This window comes from Capsicum annuum, chromosome 1 (genome assembly GCF_002878395.1).
Source record: "Capsicum annuum cultivar UCD-10X-F1 chromosome 1, UCD10Xv1.1, whole genome shotgun sequence".
In the NCBI taxonomy this organism is placed as follows: domain Eukaryota; kingdom Viridiplantae; phylum Streptophyta; class Magnoliopsida; order Solanales; family Solanaceae; genus Capsicum; species Capsicum annuum.
In genome coordinates, this window is record NC_061111.1 from 200883489 (window position 1) to 200898686 (window position 15198).

Sequence of the window (15198 nt, forward strand, 5' to 3'; positions counted from 1 at the left end):
AAAATTCTTTAAAAAACTAAGTTACCCTTGAACCCAAGCACACATGACGACCAAAAGGTGCTTGTTTGGTTGCTCTTCTACAGAGTAATAATAAAATAGTAGTAAAAGTAAAAGTACTACACAAACGTTGAACATTTCATAATAATTCTACTTAGATTCCCAGAAAATAAAATCTAAGAGCTTATACGGTGTTCCAAATTCTTCAAGGTTCTGATTGCACTAGTAGCAAAAGTTGAGGAGGAAAAGTCAAAATAACAAAAAATGATCTCCTAACGTTGATAATTCTTCTGTAGAACTTGGAAAACGGACGGCGGAGGAAATGGCGGTGAGAGAGAAAGCAACGGCGACGTTGATGCGAGCTATAACAAAGAGAACAACAAATCATATGCCGTCTAATCAACCATTGCCTTCACTGAGACGAGCATTCTCCTTATACGATCAAATCAATCTTATTAATAATGTTCCTGAAGATCAATTGCTCTACTTTCCTATTATTCTTCAATTACTACTATAATTTTTGTTACATGTTGCTTTTTTCATCAATTTAGTAGTGTAATCGACCTATTTTATCTGAAGAACACTTGCAATTTGTTCTTCTTTTCTTTTTTTTTCCAATTTTAGGTGTTCGTATTGAGTAGCTAATTCAACCAATTATTTGACATTCATATGGTTTTAGTAAATTGCAGTTAATGGTTAGAGTTCTTCATGCAGCTTAGGCATGCTAATTGACCGTCATTATATTTGTTGAGGAGGTTTATTGTATCAATGGACTTGTAGAACTTTTAATTTCACCTGATATTGGCAGTTTTACAATATACTAGCTGAAATTTCTTTCGAAAAAAGCCTCTCTACCTCGTAGATAATGTCTGTGACACTCTACCCTTCTCAAACACCACTTGTCGGATCACTCTGGGTTGTTGTTGTAGCTGAAATTTACTTTTACCCTCTGTGCCTTACTTCATGATAATTTGATGGACCATTTGATAATGAAATTTGGTACAACAACAACAACAAACCCAGTGTATTCCCACCTAGTGGGGTCTGGGAGGGTAAGATGTACGCAGTCCATACCTCTACCTCTAAAGAAGTAGAAAGGCTGTTTCCGATAGGCCCCCGGCTCAAGGCACGAGATACCACACAAACACATAGTAAAGCACAGAAGCAGATTACATAACATAAATACGGCACCCATAAGTAATATAAAACAGAGGAGAGCAGAGGAAAGCACACACATTCGTAATGCAACATGGAACACGAAACACGGAATCATAACAGGAATAAAACCCCCACCAAGTAATTCCCTACACTAGCGACCCAAACTGGCCCTAGTCCTCTGCCGTAATTCGCGTCCTCCAGACCTTCCTATCTAGGGTCATGTCCTCGGTGAGCTGTAACTGTTCCATGTCCCGCCTAATCACCTCACCCCAGTACTTTTTCGGCCTACCCCTACCCCGCCTAAAACCATCCAACGCTAGCCTCTCACACCTACGGACCGGGGCATCCATGCCCCTCCTCTTCACGTGTCCGAACCATCTCAATCGTGCTTTCCGCATCTTGCACTCCACTGAAGTCACACCAACCTTCTCCCGGATAGTCTCATTCCGAACTCTATCCCCTCTAGTCAGCCTACACATCCAGCGCAACATCCGCATTTCTGCCACCTTCATTTTTTAGATGTGGGAGTTCTTAACTGGCCAACACCCCGCTCCATACAACAAGGCCGGACGGACTACCACCCTGTAGAATTTGCCTTTAAGCTTGGGCGGCACCTTCTTATCACACAGCACCCCCGACGCGAGCTTCCACTTCATCCATCCCGCCCCAATACGGTGCGAGACATCCTCGTCAATCTCACCGTTACTCTGGATCACGGACCCAAGATACTTGAAATTATCCCTCTTACATACCTCCTGTGCTTCCAGCTTCACTACTACCTCATTCTCCCGCCTCACGTCATTAAACTTGCATTCCACATACTCTGTCTTGCTTCTGCTCACCCTGAACCCTTTAGACTCAAGAGTTTGCCTCCACACCTCTAATTTGTCATTCACACCCCCTCGAGTCTCATCTATCAGAACTACATCGTCTGCAAAAAGCATACACCACGGCACTTCCCCTTGAATACGCCGCGTCAACACATCCATCACCAACGCAAACAAAAAGGGGACTAAGAGTATATCCCTGATGCAATCCTGTCAGGACAGTGAAATGAGTCTCCTCCCGCCGTCCTCACCTGGGTTTTCGCTCCATCACACATATCCTTAATTGCTCTGATATATACCAGCGGTACTCCACTCACCTCCAAGCATCTCCAAAGCACCTCCCTGGGGACTTTGTCGTAAGCCTTCTCCAGGTCGATAAACACCATGTGCAGATCCTTCTTTCTTTCCCTATACTGTTCTACCAATCTCCGTACCAGGTGGATTTCCTCCGTCGTCGAGCGGCCGGGCATAAATCCGAACTGGTTTTCCAAAATAGACACTATCCGTCTCAGCCTCACCTCGACCACTCTCTCCCAGATCTTCATAGAGTGACTCAATAACTTAATCCCCCTATAGTTATTGCAACTCTGAATGTCCCCCTTATTCTTATAGAGAGGGATTATGGTACTCCACCTCCAAGCCTCGGGCATCTTTGCCCTCCTGAAGATTTCATTAAACAATCCAGTCAACCACCTTACACCAGCCTCTCCAACGAACTTCCAAAACTCCACCGGTATCTCATCCGGCCCCGTCGCCCTACCCCTTCTCATCCTGCGGATAGCCTGTCTAACCTCTTCTACCTTAAAACGTCTACAATAGCTAAAATCCCGACACTCCTCTGAGTGCTCCGGTTCCCCTAACACAATAGCTCTATCCCCTTCGTCATTCAAGAGCCTATGAAAGTACGACTGCCATCTCTTCTTAATGTGGCCGTCCTCCACCAACACTCTACCGTCCTCTCCATTAATGCACCTCACCTGATCGAGGTCACGACCCTTCCTCTCCCTATCCTTAGCGAGTCTAAACAACTTTTTCTCCCCTCCTTTCCCCTGTAACCCTGCATACAAGCTCTCAAAAGCAGCCGTCTTAGCTGCCATGACTGCTGACTTAGCCTCCTTCCTCGCTAGCTTGTACTCTTTCCTGTTTACCCGCTTCTCCTCTTCGTCCTTACTTTCCACCAACTTAGCATACGCCCCTTTCTTGGTCCCCACTTTCTTCTCAACCTCTTCATTCCACCACCAATCCCCCCGATGGTGCCCGGCCCGGCCCCTAGAAACACCCAACACCTCACTTGCATTCTCCCTGATGCACCTTGCCGCCCTGTCCCACATACTATCCACGTCCCCCCTACACTCCCACACCCCCATTCCCGCCAACCTCTCCCCTATCTCCCACGCATTCACTGGCGTCAGGCCGCCTCACTTAATTCTAGGTCTACACTCCTTACTCCTCCTCTTTCTGTTCTTCTTTATACCCAAATCCATAACCAAGAGCCTATGCTGGGTCGAAAGATTCTCACTCGGGATGACTTTACAGTCCTTACACAACGCCCTATCCTCTTTTCTAAGCAACAAAAAGTCAATCTGGGTCCTGGCTATCGAGCTTCGAAAGGTGATCAGGTGCTTGTCCTTCTTCGGGAAGCCCGAGTTCACCACCACCAGCCCAAAGGCCCTCGCAAACTCCAATAGGGTCGCCCCCTCTTTATTTCTCTCCCCAAAACCAAAACCACCATGCACATCACCAAAGCCTCCCGGTAACGCCCCGATGTGCCTGTTGAAATCCCCTGCTACAACAATCTTCTCCGAACTAGGCACGCCTCTCACCACCTCCTCCAAAGCCTCCCAAAACCGCATCTTCTCTTCCCCCTCCGATCCCACTTACGGCGCATAAGCACTACACACGTTCAGGGTAAACCCCCGAATGACCAACTTAATAGTCATCAACCTATCGTTGATCCTCTTCACCTCCACTACCTGACCTCTAAGCTCTTCATCTACTAAGATGCCAACTCCATTCCTACGCCTCTCGCTCCCAGAGTACCACAGCTTGTAACCATCCACATCCCTAGCCTTAGACCCTACCCACTTGGTCTCTTGGACACACGCAATGTTGATCCTCCTCTTCCTAAGAATCTTCACAAGCTCTATGGACTTACCCTGAAGGGTTCCTATATTCTAAGACCCAACCCTCAGCCTACCGTCACTATCCACACGCCCTCCACTCCCCCCCCCCCCCCCCGCGGCCAAATCTTGGCCTCCCTCCCACTCCATATACTTGCTATTGTTAGTGATAGAGTAGCAAATAGTTTTTGTTCATTCCACTTAGCAAGATTTATATATGTCTGAATCTTGTAAATCTTTATGGCAATTAAAGAGGAAATGCCACAAGATTAAGGTTTATGTGAACTAGAAGTTATGTTACTCTGTTAGACTTCTTGTTCTATCTACTGGTTGAAGGGTTGGGTGGGGGATGGGATTGGAGGGGGAGTTGAAAAGGGAATTTGGTAAATTTGTTGAAAGGGGAAGGATGAAATGATAATTTGATGGAAAGTTTGATATACTTGATATTCTTAGTGATAGAGTAGAAAATAGTTTTTGTTCAATCCACTCAGCAAGATTGATGCATGTTATAATCTTCTAAGTCTTTATGGCAGTTAAAGAGGAAATGCCACAAGATTAAGATATAGCTGAACTGGAAATTATGTTACTAATTAATCTGTTAGTCGCTCGTTCTATCTACTGGTTGAAGGTGGTGAAGTTCAAAAAGAAATTTGGTAAAGTTGTTTAATTCTGTGAAGGATGGAATAATAATTTGATGGACCATTTGATAGACTTGCTATTTTCTTAGTGCTAGGGTAGAAAATAGTTCTTTGTTCATTCCACTTAGCAAGATTTATATATGTTATAACCTTGTAAATCTTTCTGGCAGTTAAAGAGGAAATGCCACAAGATTAAGTAACTAGAAATTATTTTAGTTTTACTCTCTTAGTCTTCTCGTTCTGTCTACTGGTGGAAGGTGGGGGTAGGGTGGGGTGGATGGAGGGAGTTAAAAGGGAAATTTGGTAACATTGTTTAATTCTGAAGGATGAAATAATAATTTGATGGACCATTTGATATACTTGGAATTCTTTTGCCTCTCTTTTGGAATTTAATTTTATTTATTAATGCTCCACGTTCCAAATTAACATAGAATGGTAATTTGGTAGAGTTTCCATCATAAATCCCTCTATCTGGTTCAATCGATATGATCTATAGCCTCATTGCACTCAGGGGTGGATGTCTTCTTTTTTTAATATCTTTTTTATGAAGATGCTTCTTTTGCCTCTCTTTTGAAATTTAATTTAATTTATTAATGCCCCACGTTCTAAATTAACATAGAATGGTAATTTGGTAGAGTTTCCATCATAAGTTCCTCTATTACTATGTTGGTAGAGTACTGATAAGCTGGATGAGGGGTTGATCCACTCTAGTGATTCCCAGTAAAGTCAGGCGATTAACATTGAGGGGGCTCTGCTCCTCTGCGATGAGTTCCTAGTTTACTTCAGATCGTAGTAATCAAGTCTTGGGCTCGATTAGCATGAAGTGAAAGCATGTGAACAAAGGGCGTAAATCTTGGGACTAAGAAAGATAGTAGTGCTTGGAGTGTATAGAAATTTGTAAACAAACTGAGTTAGTGGAAAAGAGTTGAATATGTGGTATGTGAAAACGTTCTCTCAAACGAGTCACCCACTAATGAAAAGTCATCCAAGAGAATTCCAAGAAATCCTCCACCATCTAAGAAAATACGGGGAACATGCAATGTGTGATGGATGATATCTATCTATATACAAGGGTCTTGTTTATAGCTGTAGGAACATCCTTCAAAATGTGGTCTGGATTGATTGTTAAAGGTTCGGCATGTTTAATTAATGTTGAGATGGTTCCTTGCTTGGTGGATTGTGTGTTTTTCATGTTGATACTAACCACCTTAATTTCACGTTCACCCGACATTCGTTTGTTTCTTACTCATTGAGAACCAATTACTTGTGTGGGTCGCCATACGTAAAATCTTATGTGACTTGTGCACGATATCTTTTCTTCTTTTTCCAATCCTTTAGGGTGACTGTTTGGCTTATGTCATCTAGGTAACATTGCCATGATTGATAACAAGCTTCAAAGGGTGTTGCCCATGTCGGAACATTGTGGTTCAATTTAAATTAATGTGGTCATTATCCAATCAGATAGCCTAAGAAATGCACAAATGGCTTCATTCAATGCTAAACCCCAAATTTGGTGTTAACATACTTCCTTTCTTACAAAAATTAAGTTGTGGTATTTTTTCCTCAAACTTCAACATATTTTAATATGTTTCTGTACCTGATGTATAACCAGTTGATTCTTATCTTAATATCTTTTCTGGCTTCTTGTAGGTTTACTGACACTGGTTTCAGAGTTAATGGGGTACATTATGAAGGTAGCTTGCTTTGTGTTGGGAACTTGCTAATGTCTTGGCAGCCCAAAAACCTTTCCGAGGTTACTCCAGAAAGGTACGTACTTTTTTTCCTCATTGAACAGAGACTTATTTTACCTTCTTTTCTAGTAATCTACTAGAAGTAGGGAATACTGCTGATAAATTTTTATAAATTGGACCAGCCAATTGAAGTGGTTGAGTCTGGTTTAACTTGTGGTCGATTGAAGTTAAGGATGCAGATAGTTAGATACCCAGTAGCACAGTGGATGACCAAAAGTGACAGCAGGGTGCAAGAATGTGATACTCCCCTTTTTAAGTGTCCAATTTCTTAAAAAGAAAGTTCTATCATATGTCAAACAAGAACAATAGTTACCTGGATCTAACTTCTACACTATCATATGTAAATTTTCCTTGTAAGGGTCGGCAAAGCTAAAAATTTAATCATATCTTTACACATTGCGTTGGAAAATAAACTATACAAGAGTAGAACTCTCATTTTATAACTTAGCCAGGTCAAAATGGGAAATTTCATTTTGGGGTACTACTGTAAAGGAAGTAACAGTTCAGAACTGTTGTATTACATAGGTTTGGACATTTTATTGTGTCACAAAGTTCAACTCTTTAGTTTATTGCCTGTAAAGGAAGTAACAGTTCAGAACTGTTGTATTACATAGGTTTGGACATTTTATTGTGTCACAAAGTTCAACTCTTTAGTTTATTGCCTGGACGTAGCTTATGAAAAACCATTCCCCTTAAAACCCCAATTGTTTCTTTTTTCAATGTGGTTATACAGTCACATCTGACATGTCATTGGTCTGTGGCATGCAGCTTATCGATCTTCCAGACAGTGCGGCCAGTTCCAGGTGTGTAGCAGTCAGTCTATTGTTGAAGAATACTGTGCTCAGCTGATGTTTCGCTGCAATTACCTTCATTTTCATGTATGGCATTGTTAGAAGTGGACCAAGCAAGTTAATATCTTTATTTCTGTTTTGATGTCTGCAAATCCGTTTACCCATTTTCCTTCGCAGCATTGATTGAATGTTCACAATCTTTCGGCGGTGCACGACTTTATCTCATTTTGTCTTCCACATAAAAGGGGGAAATATTACTATTATCTTTCTCAAAAAAATAACAGGGGGAAACATTATTCAAGTCTGTGTCAAGTTCTGACATGCGCATCACGCTGTAAGATTGCAGTAAATCTGTCTGGTGCAATTTCCTCACTGAGAAGGATTTACTGCTGTAAATGTGCTTTGTTGGATCGCTTGGCTAAACACAATGTGGCATATGACATAAGCAAATATTTCGTCATTGATACTGATCATTTCGGGAAATTTATATACCCCTTTTATGTATTAGTATTGTTTGAAATCAAGGGAAATAGTTTGAATTTGTAATTTAAGGTAGTTAAAATTTTTAAATTTTAACTAGTCATTCAAAGGTCTAAAAGTTTAGTAGTTTTTTTCTGGATTGCCGAGAAAACCCAAGGGCCAATGGTGCATAATTTATAACCTGGTGGATAATGGATCCGCCCTCTACCCTTCTCCACTCAAATACCATGTTGTCTCTGGTGGGTTCAAACTCACATCGACGCCTTACCCACAGATCACAAGCTACATTCTTACCACTAGATCAAAGCCATAAGGGCAAATGCAAGGTTTTAAATGCCTCCAAACATATTAAGAACTTGCTTGGTAAAAACATATTGTTGTTTTTATACAGATTTAAGAACTTGGAGAAGCAGCCATGAGTATAAGAAAAATTATTCTATGGTTAAGTCGGAATTATACAGAAAATCTAACTCCAGTTTGATTATCATTTAAACTAAGGGTATTGATTAGGTTCCTGATTTTGTTGAGGAATGACTATCTTCTTAAGTTTGTACTACTATTAGTGTTCATGCTCTTTTTTCCCTTTCCTTCTAATATAACTTTACTGCAGAGATTCTTCTTCTTGGCTGTGGGAAGTACATTCAACGGGTAAATCCTGAGCTTCGTGGCTTTATTCATTCTACTGGAATGAAATTGGAAGCAATTGACTCTGTAAGTATATGGTTCTTTGTTTATTATGAAAAATGATGTGCCAAATGAAGGGGATATGTCAGCATTTATGTTCTGTATAGTAGTTATCAGATTGTGTTGATGGATGAGATGGTTAGCCATAGAAGTTCCGATCAGTATCTATACTATTTTTGTTTACTGCATTATATTCATGCCCCCACCATACTCTACATTTCTGGAACTTTTTGTCCAAAACTTATATTGGAAGATGAAAAAAGGTGGATCTCCTTGACATTCCTGGACCCAGAACAAAGGAGTTAAATACAACTTGATTAGCCAGCAACGGAATCTGGAACAGTGACGTTTTAACTTGTTTAGTGCTTATCTTATTGGTTAGTGAATTTCAAATGAGCATTATGGTAGGCATAAATATTTCAAGATATGAGCCAATGTTTCGTAAGTGGATTTTCTCTTCCTCTTCTCTAAATTTTCAATTTTGTTTAAACATACTATTTCCTATCCATGTGATTTTTCACAAAATATGCTGTTTAGGTGTTCTGAGCCCATAACTGTGACACATGTTTTGGTAGATTGATACCAGACTACTCACATGAAAAAATAAATTGCTATCTGAACTCTAATGGCTTGCTTTGCCGGTTGCGTATTAGATAGATATTCGCATATCATGTTTTTATGTTGCACATTTTTCTTGGTCGGAGCTTTTCTTCTTTCTCTCATCCATTTTAAGCTGCTTACATTCTGTACTTCATCTATGTTGCAGAGAAATGCTGCATCAACTTACAATATTCTAAACGAAGAAGGTAGGATTGTGGCTGCTGCCCTTCTCCCATATGGAATAGAATCATAAGCCTTTCATGTATATGCTTTTTCTTTAACAATTCAAGATTTGATTACTCATCCGAGCCAATCACTTTGCTTTTACTGGAAATCAAAATGAAAGAAAATACCCTGCCAATCATTTCATCCCGAGTTTGACGTGACTATGTTTGAAATTAGATAAAATGAGATAAGAACATCACATGTTAATGGTGCTGGGTATTTGCGGACCAATTCATAATGCTGTGTCTTTAGGAGATTTTGTAATTCTAATAATATAAACACAAGAAAGAGAACTATTGTTTCCCCATTGTAGAAGCTCGAGGTTCATCTGTTGTGCAAGAAGTATATATATTTATCAGATTCAGGTAGGGTTGTTGATTTTGTGAATATTGACTGCAGTTGTTTACTAAATATGTCCTGTTTCCTGACGTGCTTTTGTTGTTGTGACTTGTGAGTTACTGCATTGAGCTTTCTTGAGAATTAAATACTGACCATTACTTTTTTCGTCGAGCTGGTTCTAGTGGAGATGTAATTGGTTTCGCATGAAACATGATAAATGAATGAAAGTATTACATTCACAAAGAATCATTCAAGAACACTATAAAAAAAAATTATTTAGCAGCTAGGGGTGACTTCATTATAGAGGGAGCTTTAGTGCACCGAGCTGCCCTATGGTTGACTTCATTGTATCATCTATAGACTCCTCCATAGCTGCACTTGGGTAGAGTGGGTACTTGCCTGTAAAGCAAGCATAACAAAAGTTTGTATGATCACTGCCTAATAACCTACGAAAGCTATCCGATGGCAGAAAGGCTAGAGAATCCGCCCCAATAAACTTCCTAATCTCCTCCACATTCATTCTGTTAGATATCAATTCTTCTGCATTAGGAGTGTCTATTCCATAGTAACAAGAAGCTATAATTGGAGGGCTTGCAATCCTCATATGGACCTCTTTCGCACCTGCCTCCTTTAACAGCCTCACAATCTTTGACGATGTCGTCCCTCTGACGATTGAGTCATCCACAACTACCACTGTTTTCCCTTCCAATACTGCTTTAACCGGCGAGAGCTTAAGCTTCACCCCGAAATCCCTAATCTTCTGGGATGGCTCAATAAATGTCCTGCCAACATAGTGTGATCTTATTAAGCCTTGTTGATATGGTACCCCTGATTTGGTTGCATAGCCAAGTGCTGCTACAACACCTGAATCTGGTACTGCTATCACAGCATCACAGCCCTCCACAGGGGATTCTGTAGCAAGAATCTCCCCGAAAGCATGTCTGGACTCGTATACTGACTTCCCAAATACTATTGAATTGGGTTGGGCAAAGTAAATGTGCTCAAAGATGCAAGATTTAGGCTCAGGGATATGAGGCCTCAGGAGATACATTGATTGAGGTTGTTTATTGATATCATCTACTAGCGCCATCTCACCAGGATGGAACTCCCTTTCGTACGTAGCGTCAACCAGGTCCAAAGCACATGTCTCTGAAGCAAAAACTATAGCGCCATTGTTCCTTCTACCCATAACCAATGGCCTGAACCCAAAGGGGTCCCTTACTGCAACTAGCTTACCATCCTCGGTCACAAACACCATTGAGTAAGCTCCCTGGAGCTTCTCACAAGCCTCAAGAATCCTCAAAACAAAAGACCTTGCCTTTGATTTTGCTATAAGGTGAAGAACTACCTCCGTATCAGAGGTGGTACTGAAAATTGACCCCTTCTGCTCAAGTTCAGCACGAAGCAATTGGTAATTCACAAAATTACCATTGTGGGCAACAGCAAAGGATCCAAATTTAGAACTTGTAACGAAAGGCTGAACGTTTTTCAGCATTGAAGAAGAGCCAGCAGCAGTTGAATACCTGACGTGACCAATAGCCATGTCACCTGGAAGTTGATCAAGATTCGACTCGTTGAAGACATCAGAGACCAACCCAATACCTGTAGCCGAATTGAGAACGTTATTGTGGACAGAAACCATACCAGCACCTTCCTGACCGCGGTGTTGAAGTGCATGGAGTGCCAAATAGCAGAGGCGCGAGGCCTCTGGGTCACCATAGATGCCAACCACTCCACACTCTTCCCTAGGCTTGTCGTCTTCCAAATAACGATCATGTTGTTGATCCACATTCATTAATTTACGTGAAGAATTAACAACCATAGGAGCTAAGGACCGGGGGCTCTTCTTATTGGAAGAGTTGATCAAGAAACATTGTTCTTGGTACGGTTTAATTAGTATGTTTTTATAGGCCGGAGTTGTTCTGCAAGGTGGAGACGACAAGAGTCGTCGGTCGAGGAGATTGGTGGTGGAAGAAGCAACAGAAACACTGGCAGCCATGGGTGGCTGAAGGGATTACAAAGGACACTGGCAAAACAATGACTATATAAGAAAGATTTATAGTAAACTTATGTGGCACGTATACTCGTAATAGGATAGATTAAAGGAATTACAAATATAGTCAACTTAGGAGTTGCAAATTAGACTTTCGGAGGAAATTAACAACCAATATGTAAACCTACATAAGAATTATTTTCCTCAGTTTAAATTAGAAATAAAGTACTTTGTTCATGAGATAGGGATTATAAGGTGGGGAATGAATCTTTGTCAATTAAAAATTTAGGTAGCAAATCAATTCTAATAAAAAATGTTTATGAAAGTAAGGAGAAAATTTGGTTATTAAGCCTGTTTAAGTTTTTAATTAGCAAAATGGCCTACTGAGAAAATTTGGCTATTAAACCTCTTCAAGATTTTCATTAGCAAAATGGTCTACTTCTATTTTCTCATTTGTCGGATTGATAATTAGTCCGTCCATATATAGGTCGGATCGATAATCGATTTGTCGGAGATAATCGATCTGTCTATATATCGGTCGGATAGATAATAGATTTGTCTCAAAAATAGATCATTTTTCTAAAAAATAAAAATTTATAGTCTATTTAATTAAAAAGAGACTTGAAAAGACTATTTAACAAAGAATTCCGGAGAGTGGAAAAGGGAACACACACTTGGAATTGGGCTTGGAGGCACCTAAAACCTTTCCTTATCAATTACCATTACTTCCCTGACCACCCATGTCATAACATATTATGGGCAGTTTAGTTGGGTATTTTAGGGGTAAAACTGATGAAATTAAATAATCACGAAATTATTTAGGGAACATATTTTTATTGATAGATGATGGATTTGATCTTGTTTTTTGGGAAAAAAGAGAACTGTGGTGAGAAGGTTCATAGGGTGAATGTGTGTTTTTGTTATTTTACCCGGAATTGTTATTTGTACATAAAATGCGGTATAATATCATACTTCACTAATTATGGTATACAGAATTCTGAAATTGCTAATCTCCGAATCAAATATCTATCAAACATGGAATAAAATTATTTCACAATTTATTTCGACACAACAGTTTTCTTCTTCCATTAATAGTTAGTTTTTCAAGGTTTGTTTTGATTGGTGAACAAATATGTAAGTATTTGAACTAGATAACGATAGATGAAGTGAGAACTTTTTTAAAATTAACATTGAAATGTGAATCTCTCGACTCTTTATCCCTTGAACACTCTTCTAGAATCACTCCCTTATTATCCACTCTAGCTTAACATGAAACTTCTATTGCATATTACTCTCTCCGTTCATCATAATTATTCATTACTAATTGCTATGTAGATTAAGAAATAATAAATGATAAGTGTTTTTTGTCATATTTATCTTTTGAATATAATAAATTTAATGTTTTGAAAAATGTATTGGATAATGAATTGTGTTTAATCATAAAATGGGTAAAAATAAATATATATTTATTCATTAATTTTCAAACTGAACAAGTATTATTGAACATCTACTTTGAATGGAGAGGACAAGTAAAGTTGGACGGAAAAAGAAAAATTTTATGACTCCAAGATGGAACTTTTAAATACACTGCGTTTCATAGTGTGCCTTAAATAGTTTTTAACATTCAAAATTCTATTTTATTTTTCTGGTTTAATTGTTACATTGATGTTTTCATCTCTAATATTTTTAAAACATTTTTCCTAAAAATAAATAAAGTTGGTTCTTTACCGAGAGAGTGTAGATAGGTCTACTGAGGTCATATAGTTTGAAATGTGAGAATATGTTGCAATTCTCAATGGCTGAAAAAGGAGTTAGTTAGAAGTAGAAAGGAAGTTTACAGTTTAATCCTCTTGGTTTGTTATGTATTTCTTTTTAATCCCTAAGTGGCTCAGTTGTAATTAGTATTATGTGTCAGAGATGGTGCTTGGTCAAGATCTATTAATAGTACTAGATGTTTCTGGAAAGGACATGAATGAAAATTTCTTTAGCTTAATTTATCTTCTTTTTTTCTTAGCCTACAAGTAATTTTCTTCTAGTTTTTTCTTTAGTCTTCACTGTTTCATTGCATTTTTACCTGTTGCAAATTCATTTTTGCAATATTTGGTATCAGAGACACTATCCTGAGCTCTATGGGAATCATGTCCGATGAGATGAAGGGGATTAAAGAGATGGAGGTGGCCAATTTTTCCCTAAGGCAGAATTAGATTGAAGAACAGCACGAGAAGGCCATTAACAGCTTGCGCGAGTCCATAAACGCGATCCAAAAAAGAGATCGAGGTAAAGGGAATGCTATCAGTGAGGGAGCCGAGATCTACACTCCCTCTAGCAACCCTATGATATGGGCTACCTTTGTCTCTACGGGGAATCGACTAGAATTTCAATCTCCAGCTGGCTATCAGTATGGTGCTCAAAATTCCCAACAATTCCAAACTCCAGTAGGTGAGCACTACCAGCAACAAGGTTACAGCAGAGGTCAATAATTTTTCACTACCGCGGGCCAAATACCTTCCACAGGTCAAGGAGGAAGAGGATTTCATCATGCTGCAAATCTACCTTCATCTAGCCACCATAATGGATCCATGACTCGTTTAACTAAGGTAGAGTTCCCTCACTTTTATGATACTAACCTTCGAACCTGGATGTATAAGGCCAACCAGTTCTTTGCATATGATGATACCCCTGTAGTACAGAAGGTTCGAGTAGCTGCTCTGCATTTTGATGACATAGCCCTAGAATGGCACCTGTATTATCTTAAGAGTAGGCTACACCTTTCATTTCCAACCTGGGGGAGTATATATATACATTAATGGACAGATTCTGATACGGGTACGACAACGGAGGTGGGTGAGTGCGAGAGTGAATGAACTCGAGACTTGGAGTGTGCACTTGAAGTGCAAAAGAAGGCCTAACTAGGCTCCAAAATCAGTCCATACAATGCACTCCAAGGGATCCCACTTGAAGACTTTGACTAAGGGGTCATTTTGGATATTTCACACTATTCTTGTAATACACTATAAATACAACCTTCTAGGGATAAATTCATTATATTTTGATGATGATGAATGTTGTATAACATTGAAAGACAAGTCCTCTCTCCTTGAGGCACAAATCTGAAATTGTAACTAGGGAAATCAACTTGACTGTGGAATCACTCGTGTTGGATTCAAGCTTGGAAACGTTGGTCCTTCGGAGATCGAGATTCCTCTTGTGCCTACGTAGGAGATAGGTTAGAGTTGTGTGTAGTATTAAAGGTCCAAGGGTGTAATAATTCTTAGGTTGTTAATATTATTCCCTCATTTGGTCTATTTATTGTAACGCCCCAAAATCGAGTCCCGAGACGTCACATGGTGCTTAGGATTACAAGTGACCCCAAGCTAACCCTTCTACTGGCATAACTCATAAGCAACTGAATAAAAAGTATAAATCTATACAAATCTGCAGAAAATAACTCTTTTCTGAATATGATAGATACAAAACTAAATTTACAAGATTACAACTCTACTTTTACAACCAAAACTGAAACGGAATACATCAACTTCTACTGACTATGTATGAAGCCTCTACTAGTACTGACTATAGGTAGCTAGGTCATGAC

General features: G+C 39.5%; 2 protein-coding genes across 2 annotated transcripts; one reads left to right on the top strand and one right to left on the bottom strand.

The window, feature by feature from the left end:
- The first annotated feature begins 201 nt into the window (after positions 1-201).
- Positions 202-9666, top strand: LOC107844082 (NADH dehydrogenase [ubiquinone] 1 alpha subcomplex assembly factor 3). Its single transcript, XM_047400155.1, has 5 exons — positions 202-491; positions 6393-6507; positions 7260-7294; positions 8373-8473; positions 9213-9666. The coding sequence occupies exons 1-5, from the start codon at positions 320-322 to the stop codon at positions 9297-9299; spliced, it is 510 nt and encodes a 169-aa protein (XP_047256111.1). The 5' UTR covers positions 202-319; the 3' UTR covers positions 9300-9666.
- Positions 9667-9849: 183 nt separating this feature from the next.
- On the bottom strand, positions 9850-12107 carry LOC107857188 (amidophosphoribosyltransferase, chloroplastic-like). Its single transcript, XM_016702127.2, has one exon. The coding sequence runs from the start codon at positions 11607-11609 to the stop codon at positions 9909-9911; it is 1701 nt and encodes a 566-aa protein (XP_016557613.2). The 5' UTR covers positions 11610-12107; the 3' UTR covers positions 9850-9908.
- Positions 12108-15198: the final 3091 nt, after the last annotated feature.

Excerpts from the sequence above, each read along its gene's own strand:
- LOC107857188 (XM_016702127.2), bottom strand. The coding sequence starts at position 11,609 with ATGGCTGCCAGTGTTTCTGTTGCTTCTTCCACCACCAATCTCCTCGAC.
- LOC107844082 (XM_047400155.1), top strand. The coding sequence starts at position 320 with ATGGCGGTGAGAGAGAAAGCAACGGCGACGTTGATGCGAGCTATAACA. Across the intron at positions 492-6,392 it reads TCAATTGCTCTACTTTCCTA|TTACTGACACTGGTTTCAGA; the intron begins TTATTCTTCAAT and ends CTTCTTGTAGGT. Across the intron at positions 7,295-8,372 it reads GACAGTGCGGCCAGTTCCAG|AGATTCTTCTTCTTGGCTGT; the intron begins GTGTGTAGCAGT and ends ACTTTACTGCAG.